This window comes from Neovison vison, chromosome 4, assembly GCF_020171115.1.
Source record: "Neovison vison isolate M4711 chromosome 4, ASM_NN_V1, whole genome shotgun sequence".
In the NCBI taxonomy this organism is placed as follows: domain Eukaryota; kingdom Metazoa; phylum Chordata; class Mammalia; order Carnivora; family Mustelidae; genus Neogale; species Neogale vison.
Window position 1 is genome coordinate 80,220,199 of NC_058094.1, and position 22,396 is coordinate 80,242,594.

Sequence of the window (22,396 nt, forward strand, 5' to 3'; positions counted from 1 at the left end):
GAATTGAACCAAGTATATGACCCTTCCAGGATCTTGGGGTGCAGATGGGAGTGTCTCCCACTGGTTTTCTGGGCCAGCAGTAATGCTCATGGACTGGCTAGGAAGGGATGGACCTGAATATAGGGCCCTTTCTACCTTCTCTGGGGTATTGTCAGAACATCTCTTGCTAGGTTCCTGAAGCTGGCTGGCCTGCTGGCAGGCCATCTATGATGGGACTAGAGCCATGTATAGGACCCCTCAGAATCTATAAGGGTGCAGCCAGAAGTTTCCTGCTGGGTCTCTGTGCCAGCAAGTATGTTTGGGGACTGGCCAGAATGAGCTAGAGACCAGTTATAGGACCATTTCAGAATCTGTTTGACAAAGTTTAAAAGGCTTTACTTCTTGGGTAAGGGAGGGACTCCCAGAACTCAGCAGATAGATGCTGGAGCCTGTTCAAATGCTCTTTCAGGGTCCACAAAACTGGGACTGAGGTCTCTGTGCCTATTAGCTGATGGATGGGTAGGTGACTCTTCCAAGGCCCCTTATTTTGGTATAATTAGAGCCAATGGGGATGGTAGAATTCTCAGGGTTCTAGAGCTGTTTCTGGGTTTGTAGCCAGGGCCACAGTCAGTGAATCAGCTGCCTGGGTGTGATCCTGCCCTCTCAAAATGTCTTTCTTCAGTTGGAGAGAGCACCAGGGTTTCATAGTCCCTGTCTGTATCCCACAGTTCCCAGGAAGGCAGTTTTCCATGGATGGATAGCAAATTAATTGCTTTTGAGGAGGAGAGATACATGTGAAGGATGTCTTATTCAGCCATCTTGCAGACATCACTCCCATAGCCCATCTCTGCAAGTTTTATAGCAGTGCTCTTGCCCTTCTTGTGAACTGAGGTCTAGATACATTTAATCAAATGACTGTAAAATAAGTGAAGTTATAGTTGCTGATTTTGTAGCAGTGAAGGGTAACAACTTTAGCACATGCAAAGAGAATAATAGAGACACAGGAGAGGGAGAATATTACTGATCTTTGTTTTTCAGTGAATTGTTCCTATAGCTTTTCTCATGAAGAAAGACACAAGAGATCTCTTCACTGTTGGACACTTTATATTTAATTGACTGCTGGCTCTGTCATCTACCTCCAGAGAGTGCTGCCACAATTTGATGGCCATTCCCTTTAACTTGTTGAGAAGTCTGTTGGAAACAAAAGGGATAATAATAGCTTTTGCACCTTCCATGCAAAATACCTGTCAGTAGCTCTTGTTGTCTGCCCCACCCTCCATCCTGGAGCCTTTCTTAACCATTCCACAGGGCAGACAAATATTACCTATCTGGTACCACAGACAAATAGGTCATTCTTTCCTAAAACTGGGACTAGACTCAGGTATTTGACTTGAACTGAGACCCCTAAGGTTCACCCATCCATCTGGGAAGTGACACTGAGGGCACTGTCAGCTTGTCTGCCCTCCCCCTGTCCCACCACCACCACTGATGAAGATCTCACTTTCTTTCCAGGGGCTGTGAGTGTCCTTGGTATGTCCTTGGTCTTCTGTATGAAGGCCAGGCATGAACTTGCTTCCCTCCCCAAACCATAGTAACTTACACATTAGGAGTGGTAACTTACACATTATAAGTAGCCTCTGTGTATTCAAGGAAACACTACCAGTAGATCATACAGTCCTCAGGTGAACATGGAGATCTCTATAAAAGGAACTACCTTTGGTGATTCGGTGGTGTTTCCCAAAAAGAAGTGATTAGTGATACTACCTTAACCCTGGAAGACATTCAAGTTAGCCTCAATTGGCTGGCCATTCAGTTCACTGGCCAGCATTTGTTATAGTTGACAGAATTGCCCTAGACTTCCTTCTTGCTCCAAGGAAGAATCTGCACATTCTTTATAAAGTTCTATCTATACTTGGATTAATGCCAAGTGTAAAGGTCACTACAGAAACTTAAGGGGAAAGCCCATGAATTTTAAGTAGACCCTGGTGGTTTATGGCGTTTTTCCAGCTGATTAGATCCAGGACCTTGGGGGGACTTGGATAAGATCATTGTGCTTTATCCCGACGCTATAGATTTGATTCCAGCCTGCATCAGCCAGATTAATCACAGTGACCACTATAGTGATGTATATTCATAGGTAAACTTGCCAGAAAGCAAGATAAAGTATAAATGAAGATTTTATATGTGGGGAGATATTTCTCTCAGCTTTCTGTCCTTCTTGCACGTTGAATGCTCTTTTCAAATAGATGTCTTCCTGGGAGCAAAGGGCAGGATGCTTACTGTCCATTAGGAGAGATTTGGGTTCTATAAGTTCAGGGTTCCTCTTCTTTACACTGTTTATGCAGGGCTCATTGAATTCTCTTCATGTTTTCCTGTGAAATTGTGGTTTGGGGAACCAGCACAAAGTTCTAATATTCTTGCTACTGCAATTGCCTTGAGTAACAAACTAGCATTTATCTTTGACCCAGGAGTCTCAGTGTCTTCTACAGGTCTCCATGAAACTATGGCAGCTCCACTTGCTAGCTTGCAAGTGGGATGAAAGCTAAGACCTTTAGTTCTTGACACTTTGATGTTAAGAACTATCTAACATTAATACCACTTTAAAAATAAAAAAAAAATGAATACTGTTATGCCAAAAATAAATAAAAAATAAATTAAAAAAATTAAAATAGCCTATTTTATTATGAAAAATTGAGAATCTTCAGATAAGACAAAGATAAACTTTGCTTTTATATAAATATAGCTAATAACCCAAGTCCCTAGCCCATCTAAGATGTGTGTTTTTTTTTTTTAAGATTTTATTTATTTATTTGACAGAGATCACAAGTCGGCAGAGAGGCACTCTAGAGAGAGAGGAGGAAGCAGGCTCCCCGCTGAGCAGAGAGCCCAACGTGGGGCTAGATCCCAGGACCCTGGGATCATGACCTGAGCCCAAGGCAGTGGCTTTAACCCACTGAGCCACCCAGGCACACCTAAGATGTGTTTAACATGAAAAACAGAGAGGATGGGTGAATCCTTCATAATGATATAATCGCTTATTTATAATACTTTTGGAGAGGGAAAAAGCAAATACAGATAAAATCTTCTCATTCTAAAATCATAAAACTGGCGAAAAGCTTATTTAAGAACTTACTTTCTTACAGTACTGACTTGTTACCAACGTCTTGAACCCTAGGGCTTCAATTGTGTCTTATGGATACACTGTTTACACCGTATCTACTGCTAATCAGAAACCTGTTATGCCTTCACATCATCCAGTTCTACCACATCCCTTCTTTTCTCCCCTTCCAAGCGTTTCCCCCAGTTAAGGATTATCTTGGACACCATGCTTAACTTCTTCAGACTACATATCGCTGGTATCATATATGCACCAATCCTCAGTGCTAAAACACTTCCTCAAATAGTTACTCACTCATTCATGCCTGCCTGCCTGCCTGCAGCCCTGGCGCTGCTACTATTTTTCTTTGTCCTTCCAGTGGCTTACATGGATCCATGGACCAGTATATTCATTCTTTTTTGAAGTCACTCACCAGTATTATCTCAGAGTAACTTAATTTCTGTACAGTTTTCTGTTCCTCCTTCTTTGAAATGTATTTTCAAATTATTTTCTCATCATCATATAGCCCCTTAAAGACTCTCATTCTCTCTGTGAAGTCATTCCCCCATCTTCCTACATAGGAGTATTTCCCAAATTTAATAAATAGACTGTTGGTGGTTTTGCAGACCCACAGTTTGAAATAAACAGTAATAAAATTAATCAATACTCAAAAAATGTAATTATAGTTTGAAGTACTGATAACTCTTTAATGTCAGTTGTAGGAATTATTTTGTTCATGATCTTTTACCAAGGTATCAAGAACAGAATGCTTGAGTCATGCATAAGTCAAGGTCTCTATTCACTTTCTTTTTTTTATTGCTACTAAATTTAAAAAAATGTTAACTCATTACAGTAAGTTGGCAGGAATGGCTACAACAGTTTAAAGCCTCTTGCACATAGTTCTGGATATTCAGATCATATGTGGACTCAGAAGGACTTCTCCCTGAAACCTGCTTTAACAGTTCATCATATATTAAGTTGACTGGCCCATTCCATGTAAAAGCAGGGAAATTGAATGTTGCTACTTGTGAGACAGAGGCGAAAAAATTCCCAGTCTACTTTGTGGTTGCAGTTGGCCATATAAAAGTATCTCTTTAAATTCAGTTGTAGCTTGTGGATGTGGTTTTTAACTATAGTCCTCATTTTTTTTCCTTCATGAATAAAATAAAAACATTTAGATTTGGAAAAATTCAAACTTTCAATGATATATCCATTTTAATTACAAATCAGTCACCCTAACAAATTGTGTTGGTATCTTAAATTTGATGTTGATACTTTTTTTTTTTTTAAAGATTTTATTTATTTGTCAGAGAGAAAGAGAGTGAGGGACAGAGAGAACTCAAGCAGGGGGAGTGGCAGGCAGACAGAGAAGTAGGCTTCCCACTGAGCAAGGAACCAGATGTGGGACTTGATCCAAAGGTCCTGGGATCATGACCTGAGCCAAAGGCAGCTGCTTAACTGACTGAGCCACGCAGGTGTCCCAATATTCTTTTTTTTTTTTTTAATATTATTTATGTATTAGAGAGAGAGAAAGAGAGGGAGGGAGAGAAGGCAAGTGGGGTAAGAGCAAAGAGAGAGGAACAAGCAATACTGTGCTGAGCACAGAGCCTTATGTGGAGCTTGATCTCAGGACTCTGAGATCTTGATCTGAGCTGAAATCAAGAGTCGGATGCTTAACCGACTAAGCCACCCTGGCACTCTGATGTTGATATTTTTTTTAACCTATTCAGATGATGACTACTACATTGCTAAGTTGCTTAGAATAATGGAAAGGATTTTTACTGGTATTTATCACTCTAAGTGCTGTCTTATGTATCACATACTGAGGAAACCAATAATTATCCTTTCCTACAACTTGAGGAAAAACAGTACGAGCAAAGAAAGTAAGTTCCCCACCCCCAGAAAAAAGAATGGCATATTTCTGTTTGGAAAGGCAGTCTTATGCTCCCCCATGTTTTTCTTCACTCAGTTCTTATAAGTTGATCAAATTCACACTTGCATTTCTTTTAACACTGACAAGATTAGTAGGCAGGCAAGGTCCAGTTGAATTAATCTCTTTGTCCATGTAGCACTAATTCTCCCTGGTAAACGTAACTAGTCCTCTGTCAGTACTAAGTCCAACTACTTCTTGTCCACATTATGCCCTCCAGAGAAATCAGGAGTATCTCCTCCATACACGCACAGTACATATGCTAATAGCTAATGGGCACCACAGTCATCTGTACTGAATTACCTGGTGGTTAAGTGCATAGACTAAACTTGCCTGCTTAGGTTCAGATCTCAGCCCTGTCACCTGGTAACTGTACGACCTTGCCATATATCCTCTCTGTGCCAGTTTCCTCCTCTGAATATGAGAACTAAATAAGTTCATAAGTAATGTGCTTTAAACACCACTTAACACGTAGTAAGTACCAGTTAAATGAGTAATTTTGTCCATTTGCTAAGTATCTGCTATCCTGCACCATAGCAATTGCAGATAACCCTTGAACAACATTGGTTTGAACTGTGTAGGTCCACTTGTATGTGGATTTTTTATAATACAGTACTGTAAATGTATTTTGTCTTACGATTTTCTTAGTAACAGTTCCTTTTCTTTAGCTTACTTTATTGTAAGAATGTAGTATATGTAGTAGTATATGTAGTATACGTGCTAATTGACTCTTCATGTTACTGGTAAGACTTCTGTTCAACAGTAGGCTATTAGTACTTAACTTATGGGGGAGTTAAAAATTATATGTGAATTTTGACTGAGAGGTTGGTGTCCCTAACCACCTCCACCCTAATGTTGTTTAAAGCTCAGCTGTACTCCACTGTATGTTTTTGATACCATGTGATTTTAAACATTACTTAATAAGGAAATTTGGCTTTCTCTAAGAATATAGTGTTCTTGTGGTGGACTTTTTTCTTTTTACAAGTTTCTTGGGAATGATTTGTATTCATCACAAAGCAGGCATTCCCTCCTTTTGAATTTTGTCCCTTTCTCCATCTCAAAGAGTAAAATTGATCAGTTGACAAAGTTTCATAACAAAAGTGTTTTGGAGACTACAGGTGAATATATTGCTGGTCCAGTGATGAAGATTTAGGTAGTAATACTGCCGTATTTCCTATCTGTCATTCTCTTTCATCACACTGAGATTTGTCTTGGCGTGCAGATTTACATATGATACTCAGAATGGAGTCCTATTTACTGTTGTTTTACCTATTTGTTGTTATTTTCATGACTCTTTTTGTAGTTTAAAGAAACCCTTTCGATTCAGTAACTTGTTTTTGTAAATTCAGGTGGAGAACATAACTTCCCCCCAACAGCAAATTTAATAAGTGCCCTCAATAAATGAAAATAAGATGAAAGTAAACTATCCGAATGAATTTATTCTGTCAACTGTACTTGCCAGTTCAGTTCTTATGAAGGACCCACAGCCTTTAAGACTGTGATACAATTTCCAGGAAACAAACACCACTCATTAATCTTATTTTTCAAATGTGTGTGTATGATGGGATGTGAATAAAACTGTTCCATTGCTTTGTCCTTGAAAAGCACAAGACCACCTATGGCCCGGCTGAACACCCAGAAATCACACTTTGATGACTAGTGCCTGAGTGTTGTCCCGAAGAGAGCATATCCCCTTTGCATGCATAATTCACTGGTGCACATGGTGTGGTCAACATCTTTCCAGGCAGCAGAACATTGCAACAGCAACCCAGAGCCCCATCAAACCCTCCTAGGGCTTGTGCAAGTGCACTACCCTCCCTCTCTCTGCCTCGAATACTGTAGTGAATGTTTATTTGTTTTTTTTCTTTTAAGTAGTACAACATCTAAACAGTTTTCCTATATTCAAGGAATTCCCACCTTCCAAAGCATGTGCTCCCTTTCGTTGTAGAAGATAAAAATGCCAGCAGCATGCTTTCCTAAACTCCTTTGCTTCCAGCCACATGCTTATGGCCTCAGTCAGCAAACCAGATCTCGCTGCCCCAGATTTCTGGCAGGAATGAGCAGTGGAGGGAAGTGGGTACGGCAGGCATTGCCTTCAGGCAGCAGCCGTGGCTGGGCTCCATGAAGACGGGAGACCGTAGCACTTGTGTCTTGGGACGAGCAGAGGAAACTTAAGGTTCTGTGCCTCGCCTCAGTAGCACACTTGCTGGACTGCTAATTTGGTCACTTGCTTGTGAATCAGTCTGGACAGCCTTCACGCTTGGCTCCCCAGCTTTCCAAGCTGTACTTGCCTTTCAGGGATTCTTGAACTGTCTTAATTAGGTAGGCAAGTTTCTACCTCTTCAAGTAAAAATACCGACTGATAAAAAAATTCTTCTCTTTTTAATCTGGAAAACCAGTATATTGCCATTAAAACAAAACACAGTATCTGTCCAATTTTTTGTGCTTTCGGTGTTCAGTATATATATCCCTAGCCCTTTTCAGCTTATACATAATGATCACCTCATTATATCCCCTCTCCCCACTGAGACTGGTCTTTGAGCTCTCAAAAAGAGGAACTATATCTGATGAGGCATATTGTTGACCATAGTAGGGCAGAGTAAATGTTGAGAGAAAGAGCTATCAAAAGAATTCCTGCTTGTTCTCTTAAAATGTACAGTTTTATATGAGGTAAATAGCTCTGTTTCCCTTTGTACAAAGCCTAGCGTAGTATGTACAAATAAAAATTAATAACTTGTTCATTTATCTTTTCTAAGTTAGAGTTATCATGAAAAGTAACAAGTTACTATAGAAAACTTGAAAAATGCAGAAAAGAATAATGAAAAAAAAAGACTCTAGTTTTGAGGAAAAGTAATAGTTTATTTATTTTCAGGTTTTTTTTTCTCTATACGTACATTTTTTTCCTTCCAGAATATTGATCATGTAATATCTCCTATTTTATCTCCTGTTTTTATTCATTTTTCATGGTAATTTCCCATCTACAAATTTTAAAACATATATATTAATGCTGCCTATAGATAAATGTATTCCAGTGTGCTCAAGTTTTACTAGTGATCATTTGGTATGTTTCCAATTTTTCATTATTATAAAAACAGAGTGAACGTCTTTGCAGACATTTCTGATTATTTTCTGGTCCCTTAAATACATTTACCGAGAGAACGTATATAAGTACTTCTGAAATTTTATTTTATTCTACTTTTTTTTAAAGATTTGACAGAGAGTGTCACAGCAAGAGAGGGAAGACAAGCAAGGGGAGTGGGAGAGGGAGAAGCAGGCTTCCTCTGGGAAGGAGCAGGGAGCCCGATTTGGGGCTCTATCTCAGGACCCTGTGATCATGACCTGAGTCGAAGGCAGACGCTTAATGGCTGAGCCACCCAGGTGCCCTGAGATTTTAAAAACATTATTCAAGAGGACTTCAAGCTCCAAGCAGCAGTGTGTGAGAATAGCATCTCTACCACCTTCTCAGCAGCAATGAGTGTTACCATTTCTCTTTAAACTCTCATGGGGGAAACCGGTACCTGGTGCTTTTAATTTGTACTTTAATTTAATTTATGTGACTTAGTGGGAATTTAGCTGCTACATTTGAGATAGAGATTTTCAAAGTTTGCTCTTTACCTCATTTTTTTTTCCATAAAATTTTTATCATGTTAATGTCAGTTACCATATGGTCAAATTCATTAATTCACTAGGCATTAAGGCTTTATTTGACATCAGTTGTGTGCTGGGCACCATTCTCAGTACTGTCTCATAGAGCTTACATTGCAGTGAAAAATCTTTGTGTTTTCTTCCACTTTTAAGCTTCGAAGGAATGTTCACATTTAGAAACCTGGTAAATATTTACCTAAATTATTTTTATTTTTAGAAATGTTAATGACCTTCTTTAAGGGGAACAAAATGGAATAATACAAAATAGTGAACAAAATAGTGATTTCTGTGTTACTAAACTTACAAACTCTAGAGGGTGCATTATTTTCTTAGATACACAAGTATCTACTTGTGTTTAAGTACATGCAACTTAACCATTTTTGGCAACAAGTTGTGGAATCATAATACGTTATAGTGTGATACAACTTCATTAACCGTGAGTCGTATACTGAACAGTAGAATCCTTATCAAGATATTTTATGTAGCTCTATTATATATTGTAGAACTACATTAAGAGGGGAAAAGACCTTTAGAACAAACAAAAATAGTGCTGTGCTTTTTAGGATATTTAAAGTTTACTCTAAAATTACATTTCTCTGTTCACCAGCTGCACATTTCTTAAAAGTTCTTGCCAGGGAGCACGTGGCTGACTAAGTTGGTTAGGCATCTGCTTTTGGCTTAGGTCATGATCCTGGGGTCCTGGGATCAGCCCCACATCAGGCTCCCTGCTCAGTGGAGAGTCTGCTTCTCCCTCTGATCCTCCCCTCCTTTACTCATGCACTTGTGTGTGTTCTCTCTCTCTCTATCCAACCCCTCTCTCAGTCACTTAAAAAGAAAAATCTTGCCAATACTGAGTTTGTTAAATACTGCGTCTTTAAAGCTTAATGTGCTAGTGACTGGACTTGCTTCGGAATACAGTTAGCAAGTTTTCCGTTATTAGATAATACCTTATGAAAAAGGTACTTGAATCTAAGTCCTAAATTAAATCATTCAACTATCCTGCCTTTTTATGGTATCTTGTGTTAATGATGTCTTGTATTAATATACTAACTGGGAAGATTCTTTTCTCACTATTTTTTCAAGCATCAATGATTTTGGACATCAGTATAATCTGAAAGTAATTGGTGTTTCAATTAAATTTAGAAGACAGGAAATGTCTTTTCATTTTATAGCACTGAATTTCCATGGAGTAGAGATTGTCCATCCCTCTGTGAGATCTGTTGGAATCTCTGGAGTTTGGAAATGAAGGCTTAATGAATAAATATAATAATGTAAATTATTAAAAGCAAAATTCTTTAAAATTTACTTGCTGCTGGTAATATGAGAAGATAATATAAAGGGCATGGGTTCAAAATGTCAAAAACACCAGTGTATAGAGGGGTAGGCAGCACATTTGCTGTGAGGATTACATGACATAAAAAAATATGCTTAGCTTTGTGCCCAGTGTGTATAAAATGCTGTTGTTGTTATAAATGGTATGTGATCTCTGATTTTTTAAACCCATCATATTGTACACATATGATGGTGGCTTTTTGAGATTATGTTTATTCATGTATAGTTTATCCTTGTTTTTTATGGGTTCTGTATTTGTGAATTTCCCTGTTTGTTAAAATTTATGTATAATTATGTATAATTATATTATGCTGAGTGAAATAAGTCAAGCAGAGAGAGTCAATTATCATATGGTTTCACTTACTTGCGGAACATAAGGAATAACATGAAAGACTTTGGGAGATGGAGAGGAGAAGTGAGTTGGGGGAAATTGGAGGGGGAGACAAACCATGAGAGACTATGGACTCTGAGAAACAAACTGAGGATTTTGGAGGGGAGGGGGGTGAGGGGTTGCGTGAGTCTGGCAGTGGGTATTATGGAGGGCTCGTATTGTATGGAGCACTGGGTGTGGTGCATAAACAATGAATTTTGGAACACTGAAAAAAATAAAATTTATGGATAATCCTTAAATTAATATTCATGCTTTCAAGATCATTTTTAGACACATGCAGGGCAGAGGAAAGTTTCAGTTGCTGGGCACACAACTGAAGTCCAAGAAAGCAATGCTCAGCCTTCTTTTTTTTTTTTTTTTTAAAGATTTTATTTATTTATTTGACAGAGAGAAATCACAAGTAGGTGGAGAGGCAGGCAGAGAGAGAGAGAGAGGGAAGCAGGCCCCCTGCTGAGCAGAGAGCCCGATGTGGGACTCGATCCCAGGACCCTGAGATCATGACCTGAGCCGAAGGCAGCGGCTTAACCCACTGAGCCACCCAGGTGCCCCAATGCTCAGCCTTCTTGTCTTAGCTCTTACACTATAAACTGGTGACCTTTTTGAGATTTGTTTAGTGCCATGTTTTTTTGCATTTTTGTGCTTTTTCTTGGTGATTTCACTGTGTAAAATGGCCTCCAAGCTGAAGTGCTGTCTGGTGTCCGGAGCACATGAAGGGATGTACCTTGGGCAGGAAGTGCATGTGTTAGATAAGGCTTATTCCAGCATGATTTATGGTGCTGTTGGCTAGGAGTTCATTGTTGATGAATCAACAATAGATGTTAAGTTGTCTTTAAACAGAAACCTGTAAAACAAGGCTATGTATTGAAATGTTGTTGGGAATATCATGACCAGAGGCTTGCAGGACCATAATCCTGTGTTTCCCCTAAGAATCTCAGTATTCACTAAATCAGCATTCATGGTGACTTTATAGAACACAACCTCCATAAATAATGAGAATCGGCTATATTTTCCATGTGTTGGAGGATCCAGATGGGGCCCAATAAATAATTCCCTTCCTACTTGTCTGAATTCCAGACTATTGAGAAACTTGACAAAGGAGATAACAGATAGAGGCCAAAATAGAATCTTCCCTGAGAAAGTCAATAATAGACAGATGGCCTTCCTATTACTGAACCCGTTAGCTCCAGGTGGCACTGAACCAGTGTGGAAGAGAAAAGAAAGTGGATTTGTGTGTCATGGATTCCTGCTTGCAAAATCACCATGCAAAGAAGTATCCCCTGGAAGGAGTAGGCACAGGCAGGGGAAGACGGGCATTACCTTTACTAGGGGGAGTAAGAAGCCAGCTGTGCCAGCCCCCGCCCCCCCAAAGTAGCTCATACATACTAAAACCAGATTGGTTGATTGAATAAGAGGTTGTGGTGAAATAAGAATGTCTTCACATTTGTTCCCCCCCAACCCCTTTAATAATCTTTTCATGCCTTCGGATGAAAACCTAGGTGGGTTATGACTTTTACCCTCACAGCCCTATGATCATTTTAAATCACAAAAATGATTTGGTTGAAGACATTTGGTAGCCCTTCATGCTACTTATTCAAAAATAGTACTTCTCTGTTTTATCTGTGATGCCCGCAGCAGGTGCAGGCCCACAGTCCTTTCTCTTCCTCTTTTTTTTTTTTTTAAAGGTTTATTGATTTATTTGACAGAGAGTGAGATTACAAGTAGGCAGGGAGAGAGGGGGAAGCAGGCTCCCCACTGAGCAGGTCGCCTGACATGGGGCTTGATTTTAGGACCCCGAGACCACGACCCAAGCCGAAGGCAGAGGCCCAGCCCACCAAGCCACCCAGGTACCTCCTGGCTCTGTTACCCTGAGCTTACCTACTGCTGCCTCAGTCTTTCTGAGGCTGGAATGGGGAAGGAGGAGGCGGCAACAGGGAGAAGCAGGGATTTTTTTATTTGGTATTATTGATGGCTGCTTAATGTTTTTCCACCTGAAAAATGTCTGAAGCTGAGAATTTCTCTTTGGAGCACATTTTTGGGTATATTGGAGGTACCTCTTCTGGGCCATTTACCACAGCTCTCCTAGGCTGGGTGTTGTGTTTCATCTGGCTCGTGGTGCCACTCAAACTTCTTTGTATCCCCAGGCTCTGGGAATGTTAGCTGATCCTGACGCGGCTCCCTCTACTTTGCTGCTGTGGATTACCATGACCTCTCAGGCTTGGGCCACTGCAGGGAATATGTGCTTGTCTCTGTGTGTCGTTTCCTTGGCATGGAGTTAGAAGCCATCACCACCTTTTTCTTTTCTGCTGGGGAGGGACCTACCATGTGGTTCATCACGTTCCACAGAGCACATACAAATCATCCGTCTCCTTCCTGGATCCCTTTAATATTTGACATAGAATTCCCCAAGGGGATTAAAAATTATTAGAATTCTTTATGAATTCTGTATGTGATGTTCTCTCACAGATTCACTTTAGTGTCTGATATCTACTGATTTGGCATCTCAGTGATATTGAGGCAGAAGGAATTCCATATTATTATCATCAACCATGTGTACATGTATACCTATGAGTTTTAGCAGTTCCACAAAATTAACGTGATTACAAAAATGTTAGGTAAACTGCTATCTAGTTAAATCATCCCCTTAGGGAGATCATTATTTTCTAGTGTGGCAATGGATAATTCTAAGCACATGTGAGAAAAAGGCATATTGGACCTTATGACTTTTTTTCCTGAATGTTACTCCTAATTTGTATGTTTTTCTTTTAAATTTCTGTTTTCCGGGGCGCCTGGGTGGCTCAGTTGGTTGGACGACTGCCTTCGGCTAAGGTCGTGATCCTGGAGTCACCGGATCGAGTCCCACATCGGGCTCCCAGCTCCATGGGAAGTCTGCTTCTCCCTCTGACCTTCTCCTCGCTCATGTTCTCTCTCACTGTCTCTCTCTCAAATAAATTAAAAAAAAAAATTTAAATTTCTGTTTTCCATTAGTAATCCCAATTGCCATCCTAGGCTACTTAAAACTCTTGGAAGAGTTAATAATGGAAAGTGCAAAGATGAACAACTGGCAGATAGTAAGTGGTACTTAAATGTTCGCTGTTGGGATTCTGGTAATAGTATGCTAGAGCAATTGAGGGAGGGTTATCATTAGGCAGTTTTGCTACAATAAAAGGCTATTTTTTTGAAGGCTTATTTGTCCTTTAATGATGTCATTTTTACAAAAATAAGCTGGATGATAATAGATATTGTTATTAATATAGTACATATTAAGAAAATACAATAATCTAGTTAATAGATATTTGATGAGGACTTTCTGTCTTGAGCCCTGGGAACATATAGGGTAAGCAACACCATGCATAGTTTGTCGTTCATGGATCTTCTTGTATAATGAGGAAGACAAATTTAATAGTTTATAAAGTCATTCAGGTGTAGAATTGCAACTCAGGTAAGTACAAGCAAAGAAACATAGCGCCATGAAAGGGCATATTTGAGGGATTAATATGGACAGAGAGAAGACTTCTCTGAGGAAGTGGCAATTGAGGCAAGATCTTAAAGGTGGATAGAAGTTATCTTTATATACTGGGATGTTACATGAAGTGGGAAAGCTTCTGGGAGAGAAAATGGCATGTGCCAAGAGCCTGTGGTTGAAGGACCTGAAAGAAGGCCTGGGAGTCAGTGCAGAGAGCAAAGGTGTGTGACTGTGACTCCAAGTCAGACTGTGAAGGACCCAGTCAGGCATTGTTTTAAGTAGGGAAAGTGATAATTCAGATTTTGGGAAAGATTGCTTGGAGGAGAATGGATTTAAGGGAAGCAGCCCCTGTGTCCTTATCACCACCATCACCATCACCAGTGTCATTATCATTATAACAACAGACATGGGCGTACCATATTGCAGAGACCAGGGCTTTATGGCCTTTGGTCTTCATAGCAGTGCCATGAAAGAGGTGTCTTTGTTCCCCTCACTTGGCAGGAAGGAGTTTACTAGGTTAAATGACTTAATGTAATCTATCCAATAATGAGCAGAGCTGGTGTTAGATAAGTAAGCAACGTTTTAAAGCATAGTACTTGGTGCATAACAAGCACTCAACTGATGTTTGGGTATACTTATACTGTATTTTCCCCCTCAATTCAATATATTTTTTTTAAAAAAGGTGCTTTAATAATAAAGTATTAAAAGCTTTACAGACAAAAGCCTCTCTCTCACACTCTCGACTGCCGTCCACCTGTCCTTGAGACTGTCTGCAGCCACCCAAGCCTGCCTGCAGTATTGCTGACTGTGCGGTAGTGATGGTGGTGCCCTCTAGAGGGTGTGGGCCGAAGACGCCACACTGTTGGGCTGGGTTAAAAGCCTCCACAGCTGCACCCTTGCAACAAACAGAGAACCTCTTTTCATGAAGCAAATCACCATTTTCGCTTCATATTTGCATCTGTGATAACTGGATTTTTCAGGGTATTACAGGACACAGTGATAAAAAGCAGTGTCACTTGTCAATCACCTTGGTGCTCTTGACAGTAGGAATTTTCTCCTCTGTTTCACTGGCCAGGAGGTCATGTGGCATCTTTCTTCATTACAAGAAAGGGCAGATATCTTATAAATCAAGTCTTTTTTAGGAAATTAACATGACTTCTGCTGGGTGTTTTTTAAACCTGTGTTCCCTGCTTTTGTCTTCTGAGCCTTGCTCACAGCATGGCAACTGGTGGATTTAATGCTGATCTGATACTGTTACAGACATTAGGTGGTGTTCAGTATACTGCTTTTAAGCAGGCCAGAAATACTGGTAATCAGTTTTAATACTCAACAACTTAGAAAACTGTACTCTAGAATACTACAATAGTTTGTGAGGTATCCAGGTAGAGGATACTTGCCTGGATTAGGAAATGAGAATAACAGCTGGATTCCCCAGTAAGAATTCAAAAGAGAAAATACTTGAATATGTTAAATCTGTGGGTTAGGAAAAATGATATTGAAAAAGACGTGTTGGTTTACTCACCTATATTGGAACTTCTCTCTTTAAAATCCCTTGGCACTCTGGTATATGGGCTCTCTACCGACTAACAATATGAGTTAGCAAGGAATTGCAGCATCTTCACAAAGTGGCTTCTATTCCACAGGGTCATTGAACAGCTTGGTGGGAAGCAGCTGGTCATGAACCACATGCACCACGAGGACCAGCAGGTTCGCTACAATGCTCTTCTGGCTGTGCAGAAACTCATGGTGCACAACTGGTATGTGCTGGCTTTTTCTTTCCTCTCCCATACTGATCTGTAAGCTCTCACTTGTCCCTTTGAAAGGTTCTCTGATAAATGCACTGATGAGTGGTAGTTTTTTAAATCAGCAGTTTTGATGAAATATCTAGAAATATATTTTAGTAATCAAGAACAATGATATCATTTTGGGAAGACTCACTGCTTTGATATTCTCAAAAAATGTGTATTCACAGTACTAATATCAAAAACAATTCTAGAATTAACTAAAAGGATATTTGTGGCTTAAGGGAATCCAGCTTTTTTGGAGTTGAATGGAATCCAGCTGGATTACTAATCAGAGGCTTTACAATTTTGCACGGTGTAACTATTCAGCATATGGTTAACCTAAATGGTTTTTACTGGTTCATGTGAAAATACTAAAGAAAACACTAAAAGCTGATTGATCAACTAAGATTCAGCTCTCTCACATCTCATTCATTATAGCCTTTTGCTTTTGAAGTAATGGAAGTCAGTTTTTCCTCTCATTTGTTTTTATTTTTCAAATAAAAGTTATGGACCTTTTGTACCTACCTAAAACAAGATAAATTGAAGAGTGATTGTTTAGATACAGTGGTGAGCCTTTTGTGTCCATGATGGAACAAACCAGAATTCCCTTTGCTCTGGCTATTTTTCACTGTGAGTTGGGTGTCGAGCGCTTCCAATGCTCTACTGAAGAGGCCATGTACCTCTCCGTGCTTCACCATTTGGAAGGGTGCTTTAGGGCTGGGCTGTTTTGTTAAGGCAAGTGAACAAATACACATTCCTTGTAACTGGCAGTTACACTGCGAGTACCTCCAAGGAAAGAATTAATGGTGCTTTGGAAGACATGCATTTGAAAGATGCAGGCAATATAGTATAGGGGACTATCCAGGAGCGCTGCTGTGGCATCATACATGAAATATTAAGATGTTGCCACTTAAGCACTTTTTTTTATAAATACATTTTGCATTTTTTCAATAACCACCTTTTGAGGACTTTGTACTCTGTATGAAACGCTGGGCTACAGATATGATAGAAATAGGTGCAGCTTTACGTAGGATGAATAGAGAAGGCCTCTCCGAGTAGGCCAAAACAGCTAAGCTGGCACTGTAATGATAAGGAACTAGCCATACAATCCAGGTATTAGGGGTAACATTTCAGGTAAAGGGGACAAGAAGGAAAGGGCCATGAAGCTTGGCTTCCTTAAAAGCAATGTCTGGGGACATATTTGGTTGTCCAGAGACAATGGGGGGTGTTGGTACTACTGGTATAAGTGGGTAGAGGCCAGGGGTGCTGCTAAATATCCTAAAATGCATGGACAGCCCCCCACCACAAAGAAGTGTCCAGCCCAATCTGTCAACAGTGCCAGGCGTGAGAGACTTTAATTTGAGGATGGTATGAGGGCCAGCATGGAACAAGATGGGAAAGAAGATGCTGTCAGGGAACCGATCATGTAGGGTCTTGTGGGCTACCATTTGGCTCTTCCTTTTACAAGATGAGTTGAAAGCCATTGAAAAATTTTAAAATGGGAGAATAGAATATTTGATACATGTTTTAAAAAGATCTCTTAGGCTACTCTCTGGCGAGTGGATTATACCTGCGTAAGTGTGAAAGCAAAGGACTATTTTAGTAGATTCTCATTGTGGTTGAGAGTAGAGATGGCTAGTGGCTTGGACTAGAACACCGAAAGTTGAGGTAACAAGTCGGTGAACTTGGATAGATTTCAGAGCTAGTGCCAACTGCACCTGATGGACTGAAGGTGTTTTTACTTGTTTTCATATACTCAGTGCAAGAAGAAAGGAATCAAGGCAGAGGGCACTAGAAATGGTTTTTATCTCTTTAGCAGGAGGAAAAAATTTTTCAAGGCTATCAGTAAAAACAGAATACTCCACTGGATTTCTCTCCTTGTTTCACTTTACCATGGGCCACATTTTCAACAAAAATGAATTCATTAGTAATTTTATATCTCTTGGTTTCTTTGCACCTCTTTCTTGAATTTAGTTTAAAGAATGTTTGCATTTAGTAGAATTTGAGGCTTTTGCAACCAGCAAAGTTATATTTGCCTTCTGTAAAACACAATTTTACTTTCTCTTTTTGTTGAATTTAAGGTTGCTGAAGTATAAATCCTGCTTTTTCAATAAGAAAAATTCATTTTACTAGTTCTTTCTCATGAAGGATTTATTGTTGGGTTTATCTCTTTTTTGATATATACTTCCGATGTTGAAGAAAAGATGGGTATGAGATAAAATGTTAGTTAACCTTTTTTCTTTACTAGTGGAGAAAATTTTTTCGTTGAAAATTTTTGTTATTTAAATGATCATGCATTGAAGATGACATGTGCAATTGGAATATTTTCCTTGAATTTAGGAACTTGATTTAGATTCTTGGTACATTTTTCAGTGTATGATTACAAAAGAAAAAAAATAAATGTCTTTATAGCCAGAAACTGGTTCTTTGCTCTCTATCACTGACTAGCTGATGAGAGAATATCCTTTTTCCTCCTCTCTAATTATGTGCTAAGCTCTTTTAACTTTGTTTTAATTATGACAAATCTCCTTTGATGGAGAAGCTTAATGTCAGTATTTTTCTACATTTTCTTTTTGAAAAAAATTTTCATATAAAGAAAAAATTTTTTGTGACATGTATTTTGTTGTGACATATACATTTCCATGTCTCTTTGTGCCAGAGTATGAAAATTGCTCAAGTAATACCAGTTTATTTAAATGTCAGATTAACATGGGATCAAATAGAATGCAGTTTGGAAAGTAAATCTTCTGCAAAGTATATCCCCAGTTATAAAAAGGATTTTGAGCTTATGCCTTTATGCAGGTATCTAATTTGTCTTCATTAAATCATGCTGGTGGAGACTGCCTTTCTACTTGCCTAAAGTAAATGATTTTTTTCCCCCTGAAAATATGGCACTGGTGTCTTAAAGATGTTTATTGATTGAGTCTTAAAAAATTCTCTTGGAATTGTTTTATTTTCACACAAATACAAACATGAAAACAGAATTGATTTTGTTTCCTTCTGGCATTTTGTTTGTTTTAATTATAATGAGTTTTTATAAATGATTTATGTTAGTACAGTGTAGTGAAAGAAATTTGTTGAGCATAATTAAAATACAATCATAGATCAAAGTAGAATGGAAATCTGCCTCAATGGCAATAGCAGCTTTTCATGACATTTTTGCATGTTTCTTTGTACTCATTGTTTGCTCCTAGGCCACACTTTGAGATTTCCCACACACTCTGGATTTTCTTTCACTTTTCTACCCTACATGATTTTTAGATTTTTTTGATGTTGCATTCCTTCTAAAGCTTGTGTTTTATGAGACTAAATCATAATTTTGGATATGGTAAAATAATACTTATTTTTTACTGCATGGAATTTTTTTGTTTTAAATGTGTTTAAAATTACATTTTAAGTATAAATTGGATACTTATGAAATTATAGAACTGAGCTGTCTATGGATTTTGATTTTGATTCTTAATTTTAAGGAGTTACATACTAAGTTTTTGATAATATAGAGATGGATTTGAGTTTATGTAACAGGGACTATATAGAGTTGTATATCATGGGAAAATTCTTTTTTTTTTTCCAATTTATTTATTTTCAGAAAATCATTATTCATTATTTTTTCACCACACCCAGTGCTCCATGCAAGCCGTGCCCTCTATAATACCCACCACCTGATACCCCAACCTCCCACGCCCTGCCACTTCAAACCCCTCAGATTGTTTTTCAGAGTCCATAGTCTCTCATGGTTCACCTCCCCTTCCAATTTACCCAAATTCCCTACTCAATTAGCACCTTTCCAAAGAATGAACATAGCAGGATTTTAATTTTTTAGGAAGTTGTTTGGGGAAAATTCTTAATTCTTTTTCATGATTTTATGGTTGATTTCAAAAGTATCATGAATTGCAGGTCTTAGCGTTGCTGTTGTTTCTCCCCTTCTCCTATGTTTACATGGAATGATGGAACACAAAAATGCTCATTGATGTGGTTGGGGAGTGGATGGGGGCTGGAATCGAGTTGCCAGGGAGGGAGGGGATGGTAGGCACACACCCATGTCTCCTCAGTTCAGGAGGTATTGAGCAGGTCAATCCCACTTAACAACCCTCCTTCTAAATGCTCTTCCCATACCCACTGTGCATTTGTTCTGTGCCTCTTATTCTTTGAACAGCTCCAGATTTTTATATTAATAAATTTGCCAAAATATATAAACAGTAACAACATACTCTAGAGAACTTTTATATATACCCTCAGTTTATACTTTATAATTCAATATCATAAAATGTCATCATTTTTCTCCTACAGAATGATTTTAAATGTAATCAGCCTCTAATTCAGAAGCAACAGTATGTGCATATGGACAGCTCAGGACTTCAGGAAAGAAACACTGAATTTTGTAGGTAGTGGATCTTGTGTAGAATTGTCTATTTGTTTCTAGATTATTTTTCAGTGTTTTTTTTAAGCTGAATAATAAGTTATAAGAGTGTTGTTCCCTCCAGTTATTTTATGTGTAGGTATATAATGTAACAGAGACCTCCCCAAGCCAAGTGTATGAGTGATACTACTTTGTTCTCTAATGTCTTTGTCTGCTTAGTATATTATTCTGTAAGTACATAGCCATAAATACAGTGATTAAAATAGTTACTTATGAACTGAACTGAACTGAAGGGAAAAAAATCTACATTAAGCCTTTTATCATTAATAATCATGTTACTAAAACATTCCATGTGATTTTTAATAAGCATAAAACATTTCCAGATTTAACATTTTCCAGGATTAATTTAGAAAATTGTGGCCACTCTTTGGGTGCTGGAATTTTTCACATTATTCATACACCATTTTTAGTGGAAGAATCTTTGAATATGTCTTTAGTATCACATTTGTGTATTTTTCGAAAACAAATATAACTCAATTAGAAAATATATCAGAACCAATTCCAAGTAAAGAAGAATTCTGTATAGCCTGTTTTTCACCATGAAATTGGTGGCTAAAATTGCTTCTACTTTGCTAGTTAGAGATGTTTTGAGGCTGTACTAATTTGTCTGGACACTATGTACCACTTAATTACAATTGCTTTGGAGATGGCAGCATAACATAAATCCCAAATTGTTGCAAAGTACCAGCCTAAGTAAACATTTGGAAGAGGTAGACAATGAGCATTTAGACAGTAAAGAGCATAAAACCACTGATAGACAATGGAGTCGCTGTACTTTATAATTAAGTGTAAAATCAAATGCAGATTTCACATTTAAGGGCATGTGACTAGTGTATCTGTGGATCAAATTCATGTTGTTATTTTGTTCCATTAGGCTTGGCTTTTTAGACAGACAGACACCTGATTGGGGTTTTGAAGGATCAGTAAAGTGTGGAGAAAAGAAAAGTCTTGTCTAGTAAGGGGAGGCAGAGAAAAATGAACTATCATACTTGGCTTTTGAATGCTTTTTCTCCTTTCTCTTTCAGAGGTTTGGGCAGTTAGTTTTTGGTCACATGAATGTTTAATGGGCTTTGTGTGTGTATGTTAAATAATCAAAGCTCCATAGAATAGAGTATGCTAAAAATTAGATAAAGACTTAGCAAACTTTATATTTATTCATCTTAGAGATTTAATTAATTTTTGAATTATTTTCTTAGTTTCCGTTTAAGTAGATCATCCAGATGTTCTCTTGATGGGGAACAAAATCTTATGGGTAACAAATGAATTGGTAAGTTTTCATCACCACTGAAATTTTGAGGTATACATTTAAAAAATGGTGATAAGTCTGTCGTCTAAACAAAGACAGCTTTTGATGTAAATTTCCTTTAATTAAATTTGTATTAGATTTACTTTTTAAAAAAATTATACAGTGATGCATTAGGTACCTACTATATATCTAACCCTCACCGTGAATTATATAATGTTCATCACCAGTCCTCACTTTTTTTTTTTAATATTTTTAAGATTATTTATTTATTTATTTGATGAAGACAGCAACAGAGGGAATACAAGCAGAGGGAGAGGGAGAAGGAGAAGCAGGCTTTCCACTGAGCAAGGAGCCCAATGTGGGGCTCAATCCCAGGACCCTGCGATCATAACCTGAGTGAAGTCAAACGCTTAATGACTGAGCCACCTAGGTGCCCCCTCACTTGTTATTTTTAAAAATGAATTCAGTAAAAAGAGTTAATAGGTGCAAAAATAATGAATACTGTTATGCTGAAAATAAATAAATAAGTAAAAAGATTTAGTAGGAGCCAGTGGTGTTCCTAAAAGACCGGGTTCCTTAGACATACACAGTGTCAGAGTTCTAGAACATTTCCCTTGTAATTTTCTGTACCTACAGAAGCTTTTTGCCCCACTTTCCTTAAGGGCAGGTATTTGGAGATGCCTGAACAAAAATAGTGTCTTGAATGACAGTTTCCTCTGCCTTGCTAAACAGCCCAGAAATATCTTATGAGAAAATATTTTAGCATTTGGTTAAACACTGTGCTGTTCATTTGTAGCAGTTACTTTCCCAGTTGAGGGAGTGTTTACTGTTATCTCTGTAGATATTACTCTTGTCTCTGATTTAGACATGGACAGGAATACTTATTAGATGATTGAATATGTGCTAAAATAGATAGGAAGTAGAAAATAAGGGCATAGCACACATGACATAGCACCCCTTCAGTGCAATGTCATGAGGGCTGGGCAGAAGTATGAGTAGGTGCCATCGGAGCTTGGGAATTGTGGGTCATTCTTCCCAGGCCTTCAAAAGGGAAGTTTTCCTGAGGAGATGATGCCCGGGCTTATTCTTAAGGATCAAGAAGGGGCGCC

At 38.5% G+C, this 22,396-nt stretch overlaps 1 protein-coding gene across 3 annotated transcripts in view; it reads left to right on the forward strand.

The window, feature by feature from the left end:
• ATP6V1H (ATPase H+ transporting V1 subunit H) overlaps positions 1-22,396 on the forward strand; it is a 152,798-nt gene that overhangs the window by 88,624 nt on the left and 41,778 nt on the right. For all 3 annotated transcript variants that reach the window (XM_044245595.1, XM_044245596.1, XM_044245597.1), the window contains one exon: positions 15,481-15,594. In XM_044245595.1, coding sequence (XP_044101530.1) covers positions 15,481-15,594 — 114 coding nt within the window. The remainder of the gene's footprint in view (positions 1-15,480; positions 15,595-22,396) is intronic.